We start from the raw sequence: 23,483 nt of genomic DNA, 5'->3' as shown, positions 1-23,483 counted from the left end.
ATCACTGTTCCTGTTTTAGTTGGTGCAGCTGGTGTGTGTGCATGTGTGCATGTGTGTGTATGTAATGGAAACTGCTCATTAGTCAAGGGATTAAGGAGGAGAGGAGGGAAGAAAGGCATTGCTGGTGTCACAGTGAAAGCCTAGACTCCCTGGCCCCAGCCCTAGCTCCTCTACCACTGGCTGCCTCTGCATTAAACAGTTCTGAGGTGAGATGGTAGAGTGGTTAGCATTGAAGATTTCTCCCTTCTTAATCAGTCTGCCCGGGGTCCAGTCTGTTTAGCCACATCCTGTCTCCATATCCTGACAAACCACTTTTCCTTGCTGAGCTTGTCTCCTCATCTTCAAAATGGGGATGATAAAATGATTTATCTCATGGAGTTGTTGTGACCATCACCCAGGTTAACTCATGATCATTGTTAAGAACACAGCCTTAGGAAGCCCCATCATGACTGTTAACTATTACTATGTGTGTAGGCCTCAGTTTCTTTACCTTTAAAGTGAGGATCAATAACTTGGTTATTTCCTGAATGTTGTTCAAAGAGGGTCAAGAAAATGCCAAGGTCCTTTACATCCATGTGGGGACAATATCTGATTGGGGTGGCAACTGGAACCCTCTCACAATGAGTGCTCTGGAATCAGACTGGTCATGGATTTGAATCCCCCTTCCACACTTAGCAGCTGTGTGACCTTGGGCAAATCACTTCCCCTCTCTGAGCTTGTTTCTCTAATAGATTCATAGGGGTATCATCTCCTACGTTTCTGTGTCAGCTCTGGAGTTAGCTCCTAGGTTAGCCTGTGACCCTGTAAAAGCCACCCAACCTGACTGCCCCTTGCTTTCTTCCTTCATGAAAGCGAAGTCAGAGGGTCCAATAAGGACGCAGCTGGTGTTTGGCACTCTCCAGGCTCATACAGGGCCGAGGACACGCTATAGTCTCCCGTTTGTTGCTACTGTTCCTGCAGTGATCATCGTTATTACAGCAGGATTTGAAAATTGGTCAACTGGTCCGGACGCAAAGATCTCGGCAGCTTGTGGAGGGTTAGAACACCCTCCTGGGACCCATGGGGGTGGCATTGGGCGCCAGGGATCAGGGATAAGGCGGACGGCCAACGAGGTCTCCAGCCCCGTGGCGCCCACGGGCGGGCTCGGGTTCTACCTCCACGCGGGGCGCAAGCCGAGAATCTGCTAGGGTAGCTGAGCGCCTGGGCGGGGCGGTTCCGCTGCATCCCCGTGACTTGCCGGCCAATCAGATGACGTTGCGGCCCCGGCCCCCTCTTCGCTGCCTCCCGCCCTCACTGCCACTGCTGCCGCCTGCCGCCTCCGCCGCCGCCTCCGCCTTCGCCAGCAGCCGGGCCTGTCCGCCCGCCGCCCCGTCGCCCCGCGCTTGCCGGCGCTCGCCGGTGCCTGAGCCCGTGGTATGGCGCTCCGGGGCTTCTGCAGCGCCGATGGCTCCGACCCCTTCTGGGTACGTGTTTTGCGGCCGCCCGGACCGCGTGGGGCTGGGGAGGGAGGCCGGCAGGCAGGCTCGCAGGCCGGCGCCGGGGGAAGCGCCAGCCTAGGCGGGCGGGCGGGCCGGCCCTCAGCCCCTGGGCACCCGCTACCTACGCGAGCGCCGGGTTCCCGGCTCGCCCGCGGCCGGCCCCTTGGGGAATGCAGCTGATGAAGAAAACTTGGGTGACTCAGTTCCTGGGAAGCAGGCTTGCGGTGGTGGGGTAAAGAGGGGAGGAGGTTTGCATGTGCCCAGGTCCGGGGTTTGGGGGGTAAAGTTGAGGGGCTAGAGCCTGGGGGACGGGGTCGAAAAGAAGAGTCCTTCGTGCTTTGGGTTTCCCTCTCCGATCAAAAATGACGGGGACGCCATAGATGGAGGGCGGTAAAAGGGGTTGTCTCCCTGCTTTGAAGTTCTCCCATCTTCTTTTGTGGGTTGCGTTCCCCCTTTCACAAAGAAGGCCCGGTTGTCAGGGCTGAGCTGAGGAGGGGTTCTGGCTGTAGAAAGGGGCTTCCCAGTGATTGGTTGAGGTTTGCCTCAGTTGTTTTTCATCCACATAACTCTCAGGTGATCACACCTTTTTGTCATCTTTTACTTTCAGCTTAATCACTCTGGGAGGTGTTGGGGAGAACAAGGGAAGAATTGGGGGAAGTTTGAGGAACAGCCGGGAAAGAAAATAGGGCTGCTCACCCCTTTCATATCTGGCCTCACTCTAGGCTAGGTTTGGGGTGCTGCTGACGATGCCCAGGGCTCTGGTACCCTTGGGTGTGCCCTTCCACTCCTGTAATTTGAGGCTTCTCTCTGTGGGACCTCTGTCTGTTTTTACCCCAGCAAGTTTTCTTCTGAATGTTTGGTGTTTGGTGCTGAGCCTGGCTGGCTCCTGGGAGTGTACTTTCTGTGGTTTAACCCCAGGGTCTGTGGCTTTAGCTTCCCCCTAATGTGATTTCCTCCTTTGTTCCAGGAGGGCATTTCTGTGTCAGGCCATCTTGATTATTTGTGAACACAATACACAGATCTGGACATCATAGTTTTTCCACTTTTGTTTAGGAATCAAGAGAGAGAAACACCCTTGGCTCTTAGGAAATGGTGATTAGCATCCCAAAATACCTCCTTGGCCTGTTTTGTGGTCCTTTTCTTACAAGTTGCATTTGGAGTGTTGAAAAAGTCATCATTGAGGGCACCATTGGGAGGCTTTATTTTGGAGGGGTATCATTGTGTAGCACAACCAAGCACACCTTGGTAGTCTCCCATTTTCAGGCCAATGGAATCAGGGCTGGAGACAGCTTTGCATTTGGCATCTGGCAATGATTAGAAAGCAGGCCACTGCCAAGTGAGACTCTAGTAGAGAGGAAAACCTGTGGAGTCCTTGTTCCCTGTGCCAGTTAGGACAGCAGTAACATGATTTTTGCAAGGATGCAGATGGAGATCTGGTCTAGTGTTACTGCAGATTCTGGAGTATTTCCTCATTTCTTTTTTTTCTACATGACATAGGGGGAAAATAGGCAACTGTAAAGTAATTAGATTCTGCATTAGGATGTACATTTGATTGATGGCTAATGAGGTTTTCTAAAGTTGAGTGTATTTGGGGGTGTCCTTCACTTATTTAGTTTAAGAAGCTCAGCTGGGAAACCAGTTGGGTTTCTTCCTCCTTGCAGGGACTCTTTGCTATAGAAATTGCCAAGTACCTGGCCCTCACTTCTGCGAGGACCTTCATCTTCCCTTAGTCTTAGGCCTTGCAGAGACCTAAGACTCTGCCTCTCCTCCCTCTCCTCCCTCTGGATACCTGGACTGACTGGAAGCCCCAGTTTCTGAGGGTGCCCTGGAACCAGAGTTTGAGAGCAGGTAGCTGAGACATAACTTCCAGATAGCACGAGAAACCAAATGTAACAGAAAGCAGGTAGGCCTGGCTGGTGTAGCTCAGTGGATTGAGCGCCGGCCTGTGAACCACATGATCGCGGTTCGATTCCCAGTCAGGCCACATGCCTGGGTTGCAGGCCAGTTCCCAGCAGGGGACTCACAAGAAGCATCCATACATTGATATTTCTCTCCTTCTCTCCTTCCCTTCCTCTCTAAAGACAAATAAATAAAATCTTTTTAAAAAAAAAGAAAGAAAGCAGGTAGCTTACGTTTTCTAGGGTTGCATGCTCAAGGCCAGGAGAGACTGGCCACCCAGCTGTTAGATGCCCTTTGCTTCTCCATGCCTCAGTCTCATCCGTAAAATGGGGGCAGGGGCCAAAAAATTCCCAACTTCCTAGGATTGGGAAAAGTACATGAGTTCATTTATGTAAGTGGCTCAGCCTGTGCCCTGCACAGAGTTAAACAATAGTTGTTATTATTCTTTCTGAAGATTGAGTTGTGTGTTTTGAGTTGCTTGTCCTTCTTTTGGACCCACTTTTCATTCAGGGGGTGATAATGGGATTGAGTCACCCATTCAGTCATGCCTACTTCCTTTCCTGATCAAGGACAAGTGTTTAGAAATCAAGATGACTAGTCCAGGTGACACTTATTATTAGAGCTCCGTTCCTGGGCCAGTGCCTGCCTCTGAGCCCCAGGAAATTTCCAGAAAAACCAGAGTGTGGAAATGGCCTATGGTGAGGTTTCCACTGACATACTACCTTCACTCAGGCAAATTCTCTGGGGTGAAAGAAGAGGAAGTTCATTATCTAAAGGGAAAGGAGGGGCTGAGTACACCATTATTTGGCTGGCTTTTATCATCGGGGGTGTCTGGAGTGGGGTGTGGGGCGGTAGGAGGGCCTATTCTTTGGCCGATATTTGAATGATGGCTGAGAAAATGGGCCTGGGATTCTCCTTGTGAATTAATGAAAAACAATTTTTTAAAATTAATAGGTTGCGTGACCATTGTAGAAAAATTGAAAATTGTAGAAAAGTAGATAAAACAAATCAGTAAGCAGTGTAGTGTGGTGGCTCAGAGTGAGTGCTCTCATTCCTTGGGCTCAGCTCACCTGGCTCTGCAGCTTAGGTGAGTTGCTTCCCCGCTCCATGCCTCAGTTTCCACCCGTAGAAAATGGGAGTGATAACATACTGGGTTGGCCCAAAAGTTCATTTAGTCGTTTCCGTAAAACAAAGACCTATTTTTCATTTTCACTAATAACTTTATTGGTTTGGATATTTTGAGTATGTCAGCGCTCTCCCGCGTGGTATAATGTTGATTGTTCTCAGTGTCTCGATTTGATCGCTGTCAACTTCAGTGGGCCTGCCTGATCGTGGAGCGTTGTCCAGTAAGAGATCTCCAGCATGAAACTTTGCAAACCACTCCTGGTGTTTGATCAGTCACAGCACTGTCTCCATGTACTGGCACAAGTCTTTGTTTTGCATTTCAGTTGCGCTTTTTCCTTTTCTTGAAATAATAAAACATAATATGCTGAAAATGTTGCATGTTTTCTTCCATCTTCATTATTAAAATGACTACACAAAAAGTCACCAACTTTGATGTTTTTTAAAATGCAGCCCATGTGACAGCTGTCCCAATATAATCTAACGAAGTTGTTTCATATGAAGTTAAAGATGACGAAGCACTACTTAGAGGCATCTTATGGGAAAAAACCCAGCTGAACTTTTTGTCCAACCCAATAGTACCAAGTGGATAGTGGTAATGTGAGGAGTAGACAAGCCAATTCTTGACATGAACTGAGAATGCTGCTGCTTGTTCTACAGTTAGCACTCACTCATTGTGAGCAGTTGACACCAACTAGAATTCTCTAGTTAATATTTGATTGGTGCTATTTGCTTTGGAGATACTCCCCAACTCAGGAAACCCTTGAATATTTGAATTAGCTGTCAATGGGCATGAGAAGGGGGGATATCTTAGAAGCTGTTAGAAATCCCTCTTAGGGTAAGGTTTGGCCTTGGAGTCAGTCTAATTCCTGCCTTAATAGCTCCCCATGGCCTCACAACGGTGTATGAAAAACCAAAATTCTTTTCCACCCTTGGAGTACGCCATTGGTTTTCAGGCTCATCACTTTGCCTCCCTCCCCTCACCCCCCTTTTGTCCACCACTGCTTCCAGATGTTTTCCTCCCTCCCTTCCCTGTGGATTGTTAGAGCTCAAAGGGACTCTTGGGCTCTAATGGGGCCTCCACTCCACTCAACTCACTTCACACAGGTTGATTCTGAGGCCCGGTATGGCAGCGAGACAAGGCAATAAGGTCAGTGCCTTTGGAGGGAGAAAAGGGGAACCTGTGAGAGAACAGGGCAGGGCAAGGCCTAATACGGGGTCCCCGGGTTGCCCTTAGGCCTTGCAGAAGGAAGCTGTGGCTGGCCTGTTTGTCAGAAACTAACAAAGGGCTTGGACTAGCTTCATTTATGAGAGAGTCTTGGGGTTCCCTGGCCTTGAACCATGTTGGTAGATGAAAAATCTTTTCACTTGTGTGGACTCAGCTTTTAGGAACTGATATCTCCACCTGGGTATCTTCAACTTATCCAGCCCCAAATGGAACTTGCGATGCTCCTCCCCCAGCTCTCCCGATCTCAGTAAATGGCAACAGCCCTGTCTTCAGAAGGTCATGCCTGCATCATCCTTGAACCCCTCTTTCTCTCTCATTCCACATCTGGTTCCAGCAGATTCTCTTGCAGCCTTCCCCACTACCTCTGGCTGGAGCCATTGGCTCACTTCTGGGTTTGAACATGACCTCCTCCCTGCTCTCCCTGCTTCCCTCCTTGATCCCCACAGTCTAGTTCCAAACCAGTAGCCAGAGGGAGTCTATTCTCCTGCTTAACTCCCTTCAGTGGCTTCCACTTCCTTCAGCGTAAAAAAAACTAAGGGCTTAGAAGTCAGTCTTACGAGGCCTGGCAGTGTCTGGAGCCACCATCTCTAACCCTGTTGCCTGCTACTTGCTACCTCAGTCCAGCCACACAGGCTCCAAGGCTGCTTCAGCACCGGCACTGGCTGTGCGCCCAGCCTGGAATGCTCTCTCACCTTCAGTTCTTTGTTCACAGGTCACCTCATCCCAGCAGTCCCTGTTCTCCCACCGCACACCCAGGGCACTTATTTACTACCATCTAATACAGCACATTTTTTCCTTTTTAAAATTAATATTAATTTTTTACTCTCTAAACTCCTACCAAAATGTCAACTTCACAGGGGCAGGAGTTTTTGCCTGTTTGTTTATGTGGCCATAACCCCAGCATCTAGCAGAGCATTGAGAACACGGTAGTTGACTGTAAAATTTCACAGAAAAATCTGGATTTCTGACTTCTCTTGAAAAATAAAAAGATTGGATAGCACGGGGCCGGCTTTAGTCTGTGTAGTAGTCAGCTGGGCTGTTTCGTTTTGCCGCAGTCTCTACAGCTCCTTATTGCAGCTTCAGTTCTAAGGTCCAGTATCTGTTGCCTTTCTTCATTGTGCCTTCCCACCTGGTCTGCTTCTTTTACTGCTGGAATCCATCTCGCACCTGCAGGTATTTGAGTTGGCATCCCCTGCTTCAGATCCCAGTCTTTTGATGAAGTGACCGGGGCCTACCTGAGTTGCTCGCTAGCCTGGTGACACAGGCATCCTGGCCTTGACACAGTCATGTTGTCGGAGGAATTCGAAACAAGCCTCTAGTTCTAATTTGTATGTTAGTGCCAGATTTTAGAGGCGGGATAAGGTCAAGCTTTAATTATCAGATCTTAATGGTCAGTAAAACTCTAGCTTGTAAATACTTGCCTGAACATTTTGGGGAAAAAGTAAGTGCTAATAACGTGGGAGTGAACATCCCGAGGCGAGTGCACCCTCAGCCTGGCATGGAAACTGGGCGGTGTCTCTCCTGGTGGAGGTTGGAACCGGTACTTATTTCTCTAAGGCTGAGGGTTGAAGGGGACCTTTGAGGAAGCCAGTTGGGGTCGGGTGGAGCACAGTTTCTCAGCCTTGGCATTCTTGACCTTTGGGGCCAGATGATTCTCTGTTGTGGGAGGCTGTACTGAGCATTGTAGGATGTTGAGAAGCACCCGTGGCCTTGACGGACTAGATGCCAGTAGCACCTCCCCTTGTGGTGACAAAAAAAAGAAACATCTCCAGACATTGTCAAATGATCCCTGGGTGCCAAGGTCACACAGCCATTGGTGTGGAGGAATCTAGAGAAGAAATTTTGGGCCAGGCTTCGGTTCTTATCCTTCTACTTCCCTGGGAGTTTTTAAGCTGTTGGGCTTCTTGTGTAATTGGCTTATTGGGGTTGCCTTGGAGAAGCTTAATGAGGAGGTAAGGAGGTTAAACTCCAATTAGCTGGAAAGCGAGCACGCAGCTGCTTTCCCGCTGCTTGCCTCTTCTCACAGCTGAGGGCTGTGTCCATCTCCTCCAACCCATGCCGGTTGAGGGGTGTAGTGGTTCAGTCTCTGGGTGAAAATGCCTGTCTTTAGAGGACAGCTTTTAAGCTCTGCACCTTCATTATAAACTGCCCCAGGGCAGGTAGACAATTGTGAGGTCAAGATTCTTTTTAAGTGTCTCCTTGATTTAATTGTGGGGTTCATCTCCTGGAGGAGGTTGCCAAGTTCTGGAAAGTGGGTCTAGATGACTTGTGAGGATGGCCATTACCCTCAAATAGTAATTGAAGTTTGATAGGGCTTTCTCCTTCCCTCTCAGTGAGTTGTGTCTCTGAGAACCTCAGTTTACCTTTTATTGGCTTCTTAGGTAGCTACTTGCTTGGGGATGCCTTCCTCTTTGGCGGTCATTTATCAAGTGCCTAAGTTTTCCCAGCATGGAGAACTTGAATGTAGTCTTTTAAAGCACTGGATTTATTTTCTTGTTCCTCCCACAGCTGTTTCTCTTTCATTTATTCATTTATTCAGTCTTATATGGTTAACTGAGCACCTATTATGTGCTGGCACTGTTCTAGACACTGGGAATACAGCCATGAACAAGACCAGAGAGGTCCATGTTCTCATGGAGCTTACACTGGGAAAGACTACAGTGATTTTGGGTGGTGCTAAGTGCTGCCAAGACACACACTGGGAAGGCCTGGGGTCCGGTGCAAGCTATGAGAGAGGGATGTCCAGGGAAGGCCTTTTAGAGAAGGTAACTTTGTCCTGTGGCCTGAATCTGGCTGTGGCCTGGGGAAAGGTTTCCCAGATAGAGGCAATAGCAAGTATAAAGGCCTTGGGGTGCTTGGCATTGCCAGAATATCACGGAGCTTAATTCACAGAAACTGCAGAGCCTGTCTAATAAAAATCTTGCCTAGAGCATTCTGCAAAAAATGCATGAAGCACTAATAAAATGGCTTGTAATAAAGTGGGCTTGGAAATTCTGAGGAAGAAGCTTACTCCAGCTTGGTGAGGAAGTGGAGCAATATTTAGGCCCCCACAAAGAGTGTGGACTTCTAATTCATTTATGCTTGAATGAATCTCAGATTTTTAAAATTAAATTAAGTTTATAAATATATGTATATATATATATGTGTACATACACACACACACTTTTTTTTCATTAGTCTCATCAGTTCAGAACCTTCGCAGAAACTCTTTAGGGTCAGACCAAGTCCAAAGGCTTTTCATGATCTGTTAAGATGATGAGGTGATTTCTTGGGTGATTAAGATGATTTTCTCTTAAAATCATCTTAAGTTGATTACTAGAAAACTTTTTTTAAAACTAGCTATTGAATTGATCTGGTTGATTGCATGAGGAAGATCTTAGACGGTAACAGTTTTGATTGTCCTATTACTTTTTTTTTTAATTTAATTTATTTATCTTAAGAGGGGGAAGGAAAGGAGAGAGGGAGAGAAATATCAATGTATGGTTGCCTCTTGTGTGTCCCCTGCTGGGAACTGGCCGGCAACCCAGGCATGTGCCCTGACTGGGAATTGAACCGCGATCCTGTGGTTCGCAGGCCCGTGCTCAATCCAACTGAGCTACACCAGCCAGGGCTGTCCTATTACTTTTAAAAAGGTGAAGAGTCTAGAAGAATATAAATGGAAAGTAAAAGTTTCGGTACTTCCCCACCCTCTGCTCTGTTCCCAGAAGCAGCCATTGATCATAGTTTCTTGGGTGTCCTTCTAGAAAAATTTTGAGCATATGCAAATCTGTATGAAGGAGGGACAGAGAGTGTGCATATCTCCGTTTCCTCCCTAAATGGGTTCATATTCTAACTAATGTTCTGTATTTTACTTCCTTAACTTAAAAACCAGTGATAATTTTTTCCACGTTAAGTCCAAGCAGATTGAAAGGAAAGGCATAACCTTTACAGAGCACACATTCTCCGGTTACATGACTGGGCCATATATTACCCAGCCTACTCTTGGCCATTGTTGAGGTCGGTTCCAGACATTTGGCATGGTAAACAGTGTTGCCTGGACCATCTCCGGGCACTCACCTTGCATATGTATGCAAGCAGATGAAAATGACTCAGCAGAATACATTCCCCCACGAGAAATTGCTGGGTTCAGGAATAGGTCCATATTGAGATGTGATAATGCTGTCTACGGCCATACCACCCTGAACGCGCCCGATCTCGTCTGATCTCGGAAGCTAAGCAGGGTCGGGCCTGGTTAGTACTTGGATGGGAGATGTGATGATACTGATTGCCAGGCGGCTGCCACGGTTTATGCTCCCATTAATGGTCCCACCAGCATTTATGAAGCATCTGTTGTTTTCCTGGCATTGGAGAGCGTTGAGCAAGCTGGGAATTGCTTCCTTGTATCGTGAGAAGGGTTAAACCTTATATTCCAGGGGGTTCTGTCCAGAGAGTGCTTGGTTTGGTTCAGATTTTAAAGATATGTTCTGAAACCAGTGAGACAGTTTAACAACGTGTAAAAATTTTACTCATAACCCCGCCATGCTAATGCAAATCTGATTTAATTTTTATACCAACTTTCCAGTTTAATCAGTTTTTTAATTCCAAAACAAACAGCATAGAGATATTGAGGTCATTAGCAAGTTGCTGTCTTGAGTTATCGGATAACCAAGATATTCTTCTGGTTTTTATAATCATAAAAACATTTTCAAACACAAGTGTTTAAAACAGGTTCTGTGGTTCGCAGGCCCGTGCTCTTTCCACTGAGCTATGCCAGCCAGGGCAAAACAGGTTCTGTTATAATCATTACTCTGTACTTAATTTTTACTTAACACCTCATACATGTCAATGCATAGACTTTCACTAGTTATTTGTAGTAGTTTAACCTTTCAGGTTATAGATTTGCTACAATTATTTCAGCCATTTCTCTATTAATAACCATTGCTTGCGTTCATTTCTTTTTTTTTTGTTCCTGTAAACAGTGTTCCAATAAACATCGTCTACATTGGCCAAACTTATATACATTTTTTATATTTAATAGGTATTGGATGATTGTTTTCCAGAAAGGTTTATAGCGAGTTCATGTCCAGTGGCAGTGAATAGGAATTTGCATTTTCTCTGTACCCTTCCCAACTGTGGACATGGCCGAATTATCTTAATTGGATGAATAGAAATTCTTTTCACCTTCATTTCCCTTAAAAGTGAAAAGCTGAGATCCTGGAACATATTCCCTGGTGACTTGGGTGTTCTTTTCTGTGCATGTTTTTCTGAGTCCTTTTTGTACACCTTTACAATGGCGTGTCTTTTTCCTGTAGATTTGCAGGAGCTCTTGATATATTGGGAATCGTGCCCTTGTGTCTATCATGTGTGTTGCAGATATTTTTTCATAAGCCATTGTTGGTCTCTTGGCCTGTTAGTGTCCAATACTTGTCCAGATTTGTATGCAGTTTTACAAGGTTGCACTAATAGCTTGCCTGCTTATTTATTTTTATTTTTTACTTATTGATTGTAAAGGGAGGGGTTGGAGAGAGAGAAAAAGAGAAAGAGAAACATTGGTTTGCTGTTCCACTTATTTATGCATTCATTGGTTGCTTCTTGTATGAGCCCTGAGGGGAGCTCCAGCCCGTAACCTTGGCATATTGGGATGACCCTCTAATCAGCTGAGCTACTGGGCCAGGGCTTGCCTACCATTTTCTATCCTACATGTGTTGTTCACAGTTGTAAGCATTTTCCCATGTTCCTGCAGAACTTGTAAAATTACACCTTTAACTGTCCAAGCGATAGTTCCTGGTATTGGTGGACTATAATTTACATAATCACTACCTTTGGTTTGACATGTAGGTTGGATCCTCCCCTCTCCTTTTTTAAAGAAACACTAAATTTTTTTAATGTTAAAAATTTTAGGAATTTTTAGAGAAAACATTGTAGTGAATACCATCATATGGATAGTGCCTGTCCGTTTCTTTAGAACAACGTATTCTCACGAGTGGAGAATCTCAGCATGGTAGAAAAGGTTTTGCTCTAGTGATGGCCTTGTTTGTTTTAAAAGTGGGTTGGCTCACTTCACCACTCTAGCAGGGCCTAAGGGTACAGTGCTATTATTGTTGCTGCTTTTAATGTTACTACAAACAGATACATAGATACATATGGATGACAGTGTCTTTTCCAGTCCCTCCCGTCAGCCTTGCGAGGCTGGAGACCTGTGGCTCAGGGGAAAGTTGGAGCTGTTGGGGGCTGGGAAAGGTGGCCTGGTGGTTAAAATTTGGTTAGATTATCTAGGGGCCTTTGACAAGGCTTCTTCCTCAAGAGCATTAGTTCGATGACCCCGGGTTGAGGGAAAAAGACTCAAGGTATTATAGATTACAGTCTCTCTGGGGCCTGGGTGGCTCTTTCACCCCTGGTTCTAGAGTCAGGGCCAGGCCATCTCCAGTACGCTTGCATACTTGGTGGGGGAGGGGTTGGAGGAAGGGCTCACCCCTGGGGTCAGACCCTCTTTATTCTCAAAGAGGATACAGCAGGAAGGGATGAGGGGGGGGCGGTGCTAAAGACATGGGGATGCTTGGTTGGGAAGAAGCTAAAGATGCAAAGAAAGCCAGAGGTGCATGTGGCCGGGGTGAAAAGGCCAGAGACAGGAGCTTGGGTTTGAAAATTGGTCCTGCCGCTTCCCAGCGTGTGACCTTCGGCTGCTTAACCTCTGAGAGCCCCAGCTTCCTCATCTGTCAGATGGAGGTCATGATCAAGCTGTATATCTTCCAGAGTTGTGAGGAAGAAAGAGGCAAGATGTGGGGTTGCTTAGCCACGCTCAGCAGTTGCTCACTGTGGTTACGGAGGAAGACAGCAAGGTGCCATGGTGGGCAGTGGAGGACAACTGAGTGGGGATTTCTGGTGTGGCAGTTCTCTTCTGGTTTGTCATCTCCCTGTGACCTCCTGGCCCCTGCAGCCCTAGGCAAGACCAGAATGGAGCCCAGCCTGAGCCCAGGGGTTCAGACAACTGTCCCTGCCACCTGAGACCATTTGGGTTGGTCACCCAGTTGTTACAGGGTGTCAGTGGGGGTGCCTGGGTCTGGGTGAGGCATGCCCGGTGTTGGCTGTCTGCTCTGAAATTGGTCTGATGTGTGTGAAATTCATTCTGCAGATTTTCTTTGTAGATTAGAGTTACGGAGACTTTGTTAAGCACGCAAATCAATGGCATGTGAACACAGGTGGGTCATGGCGGCTGTGAGGGCCGCTGACATTGACATCCTCGGGCAGCTCAGGTTTTCTGTTGCTGTAAACATGGTAGTGATTGAGTTACTTAAAGGGACTTTCTTCGTTTACTGGTTCTCTTCTTTGATGTTATGAAAGTTATATTAGAAAATGAAACAGAAGGAAAACATGGAGTAAAACTGAAAATTCTCTGTAATTTCACTGTTCCAGAGGCAGTCTCTTCTTGGCACAGTGGCGTTTTAACTTTTGATTTCTCCACACATCCTAAATTACGGCATTTTTAAAAAATGAAAGTGAGATCCTGTGAAAACATTTATTTTTTATTTTCCTTTACTAGTGCATGTTGGAAATGGCCCATCTGTAATGAACAGGTATTTATTTGAAATGTCAACATGAACCTAATTAACTAATTTGCTAATAGTTATTCCCTCTGGAAGCAGTTGGTCCTAATCTTTTTTTTTTTTTTTTAACTTACATGCAAAGGGAGAATCAGAGGAAAATGAGGCTTGTGGGGTGGTGGGTCGAGGCAGAGGGGCGCGTCCTCGATGCCCCTGGTCAGGAGGTGGAACCGCTGAGGGTCATGCGCTGTGCCTACAGACAGAGCCCTCGCCCGATGGTCCCCTGGCCTGGCCCCTTTGGTCCACAGTGTCTGAGGGTCCCCTGAATAGCCTTTCCCTGGGCTTGACCTCCTCTAGCCGGAAGGGAGGCAGGGAAAGCTAACATTTATTTTATACCTCTTTAATGGGAGGCAGCAAAAGGAAAGGGAGCGGGGAAGGGGCGATTGAGTAAGCCCACCGAAGTGTCTGTGTTTATTTACATAATAGTTTCTACTAGTTCTGCTAAAAAAACTCACATAAAAATTTCCCAAAGGAAGTTTAATATCACTTTAGAATTCCTGTGAAGTCAAAGGTTGGTCTTGTTTGTGTATTTGCCTCATAGCTGTTTAATATGGCACTATTAAAATGAAAAAAATAGGAAGTTCCCCGCATACTTCCTAGCACCATGGCTCTTCAAGTCCAGGTGGTTTCCCCCCCTGGTTGGTCCACATCTAGAAAAATTTTGGGTTGTCACAGCTGGAGGGCGGGTGCTCTTGGCATCTAGTGGGAGAGAGGCCAGGGCTGCTGCTTATCTGCAGTGCACAGGGAGGCCCCTCCCCACCCAATAACAAAGAATTATTGGGGCCCAAGTGTCAGCAGTGCTGAGGTTGAAATACTCTCATGGGCTAGTCAAACTCTTTGTTTTGAAACTGGGGAGAAAGGATTTGTGGACTCTGAAGCCGAAGTGGTTTAAATAATAATGCTTTTACCAGACAAATCCTCTCCGAGTCTGTGTTTTGGAAAAGATTACTGTGCTAGAGAGGATCTCTCTCAGGGGCCAGGCAGAGAAACCTTGGCCTCTTGGTGATCATCCACTTTGAAAGGGCTGTCCCTTTTGGAGGGAGAGATTTTATTGCCTCCTTTCTGCCTGGCAAAAACAGCCTGGCCTGGGGAAGGGACTGTGGAGATAAGAAGGCCACTGGCAGGCGGAGATGATCCGTTCAACCCAGGCCACTGGCAGTTTTGCCTGAGGCTGGCCTGGTCTGGTAACTTAGCAATTACACTTGTCCCTCCATTAAAGTTAATTGAGTTGTTATGGAGCTGGAGTAAGGAGGTGGAGCCAGAGAGCTTATTGTCTCTTTCCTAGGGTTAGCGTGACTAAGAGGCAAGGGCACTTTTGTTTTTCCTTCCTGGGTCTGGAAGCTTAGGAAAAAGCCTCTTGCCATTTCTCAGTGTTGCAGTTAGATCAGAAAAGAGGCCAGACTCTTAATAGAGGCATACCACATTTCATGGACTGTAAGAGGCTGGGAGTTGTAACATGCATCTCAATTTCAGAGATGTTATGCTATGAGACTGGCCAGTAAAGACTGTAGGATGCATTAATTATGAGAAACACTGATATCAAAGGTAGTAAAATGGAAAGAAACACAGGTCTGAGAATTGATGCAATATAATAATAGCTTCCAGTTTCCCTGTCTCCTTCTTCCCCTTTCAGTGTACTGTATTCTTTGATTATATAGGTTTGATGCTAATTTTGTTAGGGACAGTATATGGCAAGTGAAACACAGTCTTCCTGTCTCATGGAGGCCACAGTTGTGGAGATGTTTAGAGGAACACAGCAGCAGAGGGAACCAGTGTAGCCTCCGTTCAGATCCTGCTTCTGCTGCTCACTAGCTGTGTGACCTTGGACAAGTGACTTTACCTCTCTGGTCATCTGTTTTCTCATGTTAAAAATGGGGCTAATGGGAGTGCCCCAGAGACTTGTAAAATGAAATGAGTTAATACACGATTAGTGTGCTAGGACTTTTATGTGCTGTTATTATTACTATTGCCATGCTATTATCATTACAATTGGCGAAATCACTATTGTTTTTTTAAAATATATTTTATTGATTTTGCCATTACAGTTGTCCCATTCCCCCTTCATTCCCCTCCCCCTCCTCCTGCACACCCTCTCTCCCACTTTAGTTTATGTCCATGTGTCACAAGTTCTTTAGATTCTACATTTCCCATACTACTCTTGCCCTCCTCCTGTCTATTTTCTACCTACTGTCTGTGCTACTTATTCTCTGTCCCCCTCTCTTCTCTACCCACTCCCCTGTTGCTAACCCTCCATGTGATCTCCTGTGATTCTGCTCCTGATCTAGCTGTCTGCTTAGTTTTCTTTAGTTTTAGGTGTGGTGGTTAATAACTGAGTGTACTGCCTTTTCACTGTTCATATTTTTTATCTTCTTTTTCTTAGATAAGACCTTTTAACATTTCATATAATAAGAGCTTGGTGATGATGAACTCCTTGAACTTGACCTTATCTGAGAAGCACTTTATCTGCCCTTCCATTCTGAATGAAAGCTTTGCTGGATAGAGTCATCTTGGATGGAGGTCCTTGCTTTTCATGACTTTGAATACTTTCTTCCAACCCCTTCTTTCCTGTAAGGTCTCTTTTGAGGAATCAATCCGCTGACAGTCTGATGGGAACTCCTTTGTAGGTGACTGTCCCCTATCTCTTGCTGCTTCTAGGATTCTCTCCTTCATTTTCATCTTGGCTAATGTAATTATGATGTGCCTTGGTGTGTTCCTTCTTGGGTCCAACTTCTTTGGCACTCTCTGAGCTTCCTGGATTTCCTGGAAGTCTATTTCCTTTGCCAGACTGGGGAAGTTCTCCTTTATTATTTGTTCAAGTAAGTTTTCCACTCATGGCTGTTTCTTTCCCCCTTCTGGTACCCCTATAATTTGCATGTTGGAACGTTTAAAGATGTCCTGGAGATTCCTAAGCCTCTCCTCATTTTGTTGAATTCTTGTTTCTTCATTCCTTTCTGGTTTCTTCATTCCTTTCTTGTTTCTTCATTCCTTTCTTGTTTCTTCATTCCTTTCTTCGTTCTTCCTTCTGGTCCATTCCATTGATTTGAGTCCCAGTTTCCCTTCCATCACTATTGGTTTCCTGGACATCTCCCTTCATTTCAATTAGTTTAGCCTTCATATGTTCCTCTAATTTGTGACTATAATCAACCAGTTCTGTGAGCATCCTGATAAACAGTGTCTTGAATTGTGCATCTGATAGGTTGGCTGTCTCTTGGTTGCTTAGAAGTATTGGGTCTGAGGCTTTGAGCTGTTCTTCTTGAGCCATAATGTTTTGGTCTGTTTGCACCTGTTACATATGAGGGGCAGAGCCTTAGGTGTTCACCAGGACAGGGCGACCCAGTCACTGGGTTGTGACACTGTATGTGGGTATGGGATCAGAGAAGGGCAGTGGCATTTTTTTCTGCTTTCTTTTAGATTTTGGTTTTCTCTGCTGCTTCCTGCAAGCAAACTGGGTCCCCCTGGTGCTGGCTCCTGGGTGTGTGGGCCTATGCACCCTCCAGGACCCTGTGGGTCTCTCCAACAATCTCTCTGTGAGCCTGGGAGCTTCTCCCGGCACCTCGACCCCAAAAGTTTTTCCAGTTGGTGCTTTTAGGCTTTATTTTCTGTTGCTGGGGCCCTGGGTTGCTCGGTCTGTCTCACTGACTGTTTTTAAACCTTCCTGGTTTCTCTGCAAACAAATGTGTGTCCGTGGTCAGCCAGCCGCCTTGTGAGCCATACTGGGTTTTCATCCCCCGCTCGCCCATGTGGCCAATCACCCCCTCCTCCTGCCTGGACACCTCTCTGCCGGCCGCCGACTCTTCCCCTCTTCCCCATCTGGATGAATGGTTCATTGTTGTCAGATTTTCTGTCTGTTTTGGTTGTGTTTTTGTTTCTAAATCTTTGTTGTCCTTAAATTTGGTTGTGTGAGGAGGTACATTGTTTCCACCTACGCCTCCATCTTGGCCAGAAGTCCTGTTTTCTTTCAACATAATCACTATTGTTACGCAGCAGTCCAACATGAAATCCGAGGATCTAGGAAGAGGCTGAGGTAGAAAAAGCACTGGACTTCAGCGTAGCTCTAGGTTGGCCTCTGAGCCAGCCGTGGCGAATTCCTGGCTCTCTGGGGAACACAGTTTCCTTGGCCCAGGTCAGGAAGCCTTTTTATTCCGTGACTCAATTTTCACATCTGTAAGATAGAGGATACTGATAGTACCTGTCTCCTTGTAGGTTTGCTGTGGGGATCAGACAAGCTGAGATCTGCCTGGTGCTGTTTAAGGATTTGCTATGATGGCATCTAAACCTCTGCGGAGAAATAAAGACATGCCCTTCCCCTTCAACTCGAAGCACCATCCGTCTGTTCTGTTGATGTAGAATCCCTCCAACCCTTAATTACAGCTCCTCTTTGGCAGTTCTGCTCAGAGGTGGTGTCTTTGCGTTAGTTCTTAGTCTGCTTTCATATGAGGGGTAAATATCCTCGTCGGAGAGCATGAGCCCTAAGTGGCCAGTGCCTGCCCTCTACCAATGGCTTCTCTAGGAATGGAAGTGGCCCCCCGCTGTGGTGTGTGACAGTTTGGTCATTCTCAATAGGATCTCCTATAACCATTTGCTTAGCTCTTGCATGCTGGGAGCTTCCCTGTTTTCCTGTGAATGGCCCAGCCCGTGCACAATGCCCCTTTTCCTGCTCCTTACTTCCTTTGGACTTTTGCTTATCATTAGGGTTACTGGGTCAAAGATGAGAGGGTGGAGTCCTGGCTTCTCTTTGCCTGGTTCTGGGTTGTTCTTCAAATAGAGATACTCACCCCTTCTTTCACAGGTTGAGAAGTATTTGAAGAGCACCTACAATGTGCAGGTGAATTAAAAGGATGTGGTCCTGCTTTGGGGAGATTATGTACAGGAGGGAAACAGAGATGAGACACTTAGACCTCGACAAGGAGATAGTTGATAGTGTAGACTTCCAGAGCATTTCGTTAGTGCCTCGGACTGTTCTAAGTGCTTTATAAGTGCTAATGGCTTCGCCTGGCAGTAGCTTAGGGAGTAGGGACTGTGATTACTCTCAGCTTATGGGTGGGAAACTGAGGCAGAGAATGGTGAAGTCACCCAGTTAGTAAGTGGCAGAGCCAGATTCAAACCCAGGCTCTCTGGCTCCAGAGTCTGGCCGATAATCCCCTGCTCTGTGCTGACCCCTGGACATCTAGGTGCTGAAGGAAATACATAGGATTTGGACCCAGTGAATAATGGGGAGAAGGGGAACTTGTGACAGGTGAGGACTCTCCCCCCCGCTGGTGTTCCAGGCACCACAGGAAGGCTGCGAAGGAGGTGGCCAGGCCAAGGGCAGTCTAGGGCCAGAATAGCTGGTTGGAGGCCCCAAGGTGGGGAAAGCCGGGTGTTTGAGGGAGAGTGGGGGAGCACGTTGCATCTAGAGCATCAGAGGCCAGGGGAGAGGGTCATGGGATGATTTAATAATAACCATAATATAATAATAACTAAACTCATGTGGTCCCAGGATCTGTATAAAAACCTTTTCCACTTAATCCTCAAAACAGCTCTGTGAAGTTGGTAGACTGTGATCCTGATTTTACAGATTGGGAAACCGAGGCTTAGAGAGGTTGTATAACTTGCCCTAGGTCACACAGCTGATGTGGCGGAGCTGGGATGGCTTCCCGGCTGTTTGACCCCAAGTCTTGGCTCTCAGGCCTGGCACCGTCCTGCTTCTGTGCTGGGGTTGTCCCTGGTTGCTGCTGCAATGACCTATTATTCTTAAAATGGCTATTGTGAGTGCTTCCCAGATTAGCAGTGTGATAGGAAGCGGGGCTGTGGGATGGGCCAGAGTGGAGTCCTCCGGCAGGCTGTGCCGAATGACTGGTTAGTTCATGAGCAAGACAGAAGGAGAGTCTCCTAGGTGAGCCTTCAGCATTCTGTTGTGTGGCTTTATGTGCTACTGTTGTTTTCAAAGAATGACGACAACATCAATAGTAGCAGTCGTATGGGAGAAGCAGCAGTAACCACTGGCTACCCTCTCCCTCTGTCAGTGACTGTCCACAGCCCAATGAGACATGAGTGGCCGAAAGTCAGAGGTGGAGTGACTTCCTCAGGGTGAAAGCCCGTGCTCTTGAATGCTGAGTCAGGGCTGCTTCTTCATCACCACCTGCTCCCGGTCCATCTCCATTGTGATGCTGCCTGGCAGGGAGGGGAGTGCCTTGCTCGGATTTTACTTTGGAATGGAGACCTCTTGGGGGTAGGGAGATGGTGAGTTGGAATGCTCCTGGGCAGGAACAAGGGTGTCTGTGGGGAGCGTGTGAGCATGCTGGCGACTTTCCCAGTTGTTTGTTCTTGGTCCTGTTCAAGAGATGGGAGTGAGATGAATAAGCCAGAACCTCCCTCTGGGTTTCACAATTCCTTGGAGCTTTTTCAGCATGTGGGTGATGCAACACTTTCCTGGTGGGACTCCTAAGTGAGGCATCATTTTTCTTCACTTAACTCATTTGGACCCTGCCCTGCCCTGCCCTGCCCTGGTTGTCACCCATTTTTCTCTTGGCACTTTGACCCACTTCCGGGTGTCCCTTTTACGCACCCTCACTTTGTCCAGCAACTGTCTTGGATCCTGCTATGAGCTCCTTTTAGGACACCATCCCCTCCTGTCTCCACATCGGAAAACCATGCGCTCTCAGCTTTCCTTGGATTTTACCTGCTTTAAGACGCCTGCTCTGAGCTCCCCAGTGGAAACAACAGTAACACTCACTTCCACCAGTCTGTCTTCACATGTGTGATTTTACACACGCTTTCCCAGGGAGGCAGGGCCTGCAGTGGTGAGTCAGCCAGGCAGCCTGCGTTGTTATCTATTTCTGTCACTTACTGGCTGGGCCACCTTGGGCAAGTTGCTTTATCTCCCTGTGCCTTAGTTGCTTCCTCTGCAAAAGGGGACGGTAGTGCCCGCATCAAAGGGTTGGGGTGATGATGAAATAATTCATTGTGTGGATGTAGTCTTCACGATGACTCTGAAAAGCAGGGATTATTGTCCTTGCCATGTGGGTGAGGAAACTGCTTGTTCTTCCCCTTGGCTTTGTGAATTAACCCCTCTTTCTCCTCTCGTCATTTATGTGTATCACTTCAGTGGTACTTATGCTTGTAAAATCTTTTGTTGTAGCCAGTTATGTGCCCGCCCTGTCCCCTGTCCCAGGTTCCAAACTTCTCGAGGGCAGGACTCTAATGTGGATTTAATGTGGGTTTTGGTTCACCTCTTGTCACAGAACAGGCCTCCCTGAATGTGTCGAATGAATGGAAGGCAGGCAGGTAGGTGGGTCTTTAGGGTCCCTGGTACTGGGGGCAGGAGTGGGGCAGATGAATAAATGTTAAGGCAGTGGGTCTCCACCAGGGTGATCGTGCGCCCAGGGGACATTGACAACATCCAGAGACATTTCTGTTGTTGTGACTGGCATCTAGGGGGTGGAGGTCAGGGATGCGGCCAGACGTCCTACTACGCACAGGACAGCCCCGCAATGGAGAATCATCGGCCCCAAATGTCAGTAGTGCCGAGGGCAAGAGACCTTGGGTGAAGGGGACATGTACCTAGTTACAGCAACCCAGCAATGGGAAGACGTTGCATTTAAATGTCTTTTTAACAAATGCACATGTGTCCCTTCTAGATGATGTATCTCTTACTGAGGTGATGAGGTCTTTGTGTACTTATTAGTTTTTTTTGGAAGAAGATTGTTAGGTGCTAAAGATAGCATGTGTAAGGTGAGAACTGCATGTAGTCAGAATGGCCCTGTGTCTTACTTATCTTTGTTTTAAAACAGTTTTATAGGGATGGAATTCACACTCCATATAATTCACCTATTTAGAGTGAATTATATGGAATGTAAAGCTGCCATTCGGCAGCTTTGTAATGGTGAGAGTTGTACAATACATCCATGACCACAGCTGATTTTGGAACATTTTCATCACCCCATTCACTCATCTTCGTGTTCTTAAGACCTGGCAGGGTGCGTGCTGGCGCGGTGATCACAGATGTTGGCCGCATCCCGTTTGCAGTTTGCTGAGACTCATTCTGGTGGCTCATAGATTCCACAGGGGCTTCCTGGGGCCCTGCCATGTGCCAGGAGCTGCAGCGAGGGTGGAATTACACTGGGGGGGGGGCAAGCCTGGGCATCACTGCCCTTGTGGAGCTGACAGTGTGGGGAGAGGGCGGGAAACAGCAGAAATGATGTAGAAGATAAATGCCATCAGGTCGGCACCCCAGGGGACCTATATCTGGGGTTGGCGGACCTTTTATATAAAGGGCCAGGCGGTAAATACTTTAACTTTTGCAGTCCAAGAGGCAACATCGAATGGCTGCCCTTGGCAAAAGGCAAATCATCTTTTTTATCTTTTACGTCCCTAGTTTGGAGTCTGCACAAATGCAGGCAGTGGGCCAGGCGTGGCACAGGGACCAGAGCTGGGTGACCCTTGACCTGCACAAATGGCACGTTAAGTAGCTTGTCCTGGGCACATTTATTATACACGATGTATTGTGCGCTACGTTCCATATTCCACAGCATACCTGAAGTACTAAATAAGCTGATACATAAAGCACCAACAGCTATCTGAAGGACATATTTAATGACAGTATGGCGAGTGCTCTGCAGGAGATGTATGAAGTCCCATGAGGTGGTTAACCGAGGGCTTTGACTTGTTGAGAAGGGTGTGGGGAGGTGGCAGGCCTCTCTGAGGATGCTTCAGAGTTGAAGTCAGGTTAGTGAGGATGAGGAGGCCTCCTGACAGAGGGAACCGGGTGTGCAGAGGCCCTGAAGCCGAGAGTGGCTGAGAGCGAGCCCAGGCTGGACCTGGAGGCCACAGAGAGGAGTTTGGGCCAGTGTGTGCTCTGGTCGGGGTTGCAGTCCAAAGCCATCGTCTCTGCGGCTGGATGAGGGGTAGCCTAGAGGGGAGTCCTGCAGCCTGTTAGGAGACTGGGGTGGTTGCCCAGGTGACGTGAATAAATATTTGTCAGGTGTAGAACAAATAGAGTGAATCACCTACCTTCCCGGGGTGTGTCACTTCTTTCTTCTTTCATAGTAGTGAAAGGATTTCACGTTTAGCAGAAACTGGGGCGGTGCTGTGCTGCAGCAAACCCTGGGGCTGTCATTTCCCTGACGGTTTTTCTGCCTCTCAGTGGTGAGAGGAGCCTTGCCCAATAGGAACACAGCACCAGCCACACATATTGTAACTATGTAGGAACCACATTTAAAAAAGGGTGAAATGAACAGCGGAGGGGTCCAGGAGCCTGAATTTGTGTTATGTTTTGTTTCTTCCAGCTTTAGTGAAAGGTAATTGACAACACTGTTCCCGCCATGTGTTCAATGTGTAGTTTAAGGTGTTCCATGTGATGATTTGACACAGGTATATCTTTAAAAATATATATTTTTTTAATTTATTGATTTGAGAGAGAGAGAAACATAGATTTGTTCCACTTATTTACGTGTTTATTGGTTGGCTCTCACATGTGCCCTGACCGTGGATGGATTGAATCCGCAACCCTAGCGTAGTGGGTGGATGCTCTAACCAACTGAGCTACTTGGCCAAGGAGATACAGGTGTGTTTTGTGAAATAATTACCACAATAAGGTTGGTTATCACATCCATCACCTCACAAAGTCACCTTTTTTTTTTGTGGTGTGACCTTTTAAGATCTACTTTCCAAGAAGCTTTCACATGTATAATAGTGTCGTTAATGGTAGTCACCGGCTGTACTTCGGATCCCCAGAAATGACTCAGTTTATGACCGGAAGTCTGTACCCTTTGACCAGCGTCTTCCCGCGTCTCCCCTCCCCCAGCCTCTGCCACTCTACACTGTTTCCATGCGTTCAGCTTTTTTAGGTCCCACGTATAAGTGAGAACATACAGTTTCTGTTTTTGACTTATGTCACTGAGCACGATGCCCTCAAAGTTCATCCACGCTGTTGCAGAAGACGGGATTTCCTTCTCTTATGGCTGAATAATATTCCATCATACGTATCACATTTTCTCTGTCCATTCATCCACCAACTGACACTTAGTTTGTCTCCATATCTTGGCTCTTGTGCATAATGCTGCAGTGAACACAGGGGTTCCCTTCGAGAACATACCATTTCTTTGGGAGATGTTTAGCCATGTTTTAAAGACTAAATTCTCACAGGGGTGACTGGGTCAGCATTCATTCTTATTTTTATGATTCTCACTGGGTCTC

The 23,483-nt window shown here is 47.0% G+C and overlaps 1 protein-coding gene across 1 annotated transcript in view; it reads left to right on the top strand.

Annotated features, from left to right (window-relative positions):
- Window positions 1-1,332: 1,332 nt before the first annotated feature.
- The window catches only part of ABCC1 (ATP binding cassette subfamily C member 1 (ABCC1 blood group)), a 133,862-nt gene continuing 111,711 nt past the window's right edge, over window positions 1,333-23,483 (top strand). The window contains exon 1 of the mRNA XM_037067651.1: window positions 1,333-1,463. Coding sequence (XP_036923546.1) covers window positions 1,416-1,463 — 48 coding nt within the window. The 5' untranslated portion in view covers window positions 1,333-1,415. The remainder of the gene's footprint in view (window positions 1,464-23,483) is intronic.

Source organism: Sturnira hondurensis, unplaced genomic scaffold (assembly GCF_014824575.4).
Source record: "Sturnira hondurensis isolate 20B ecotype Veracruz unplaced genomic scaffold, ASM1482457v3 Scaffold0017394, whole genome shotgun sequence".
In the NCBI taxonomy this organism is placed as follows: Eukaryota; Metazoa; Chordata; class Mammalia; order Chiroptera; family Phyllostomidae; genus Sturnira; species Sturnira hondurensis.
Note: the sequence above shows the minus strand (reverse complement) of the source record. Positions and strands in the feature narration are given on the sequence as shown.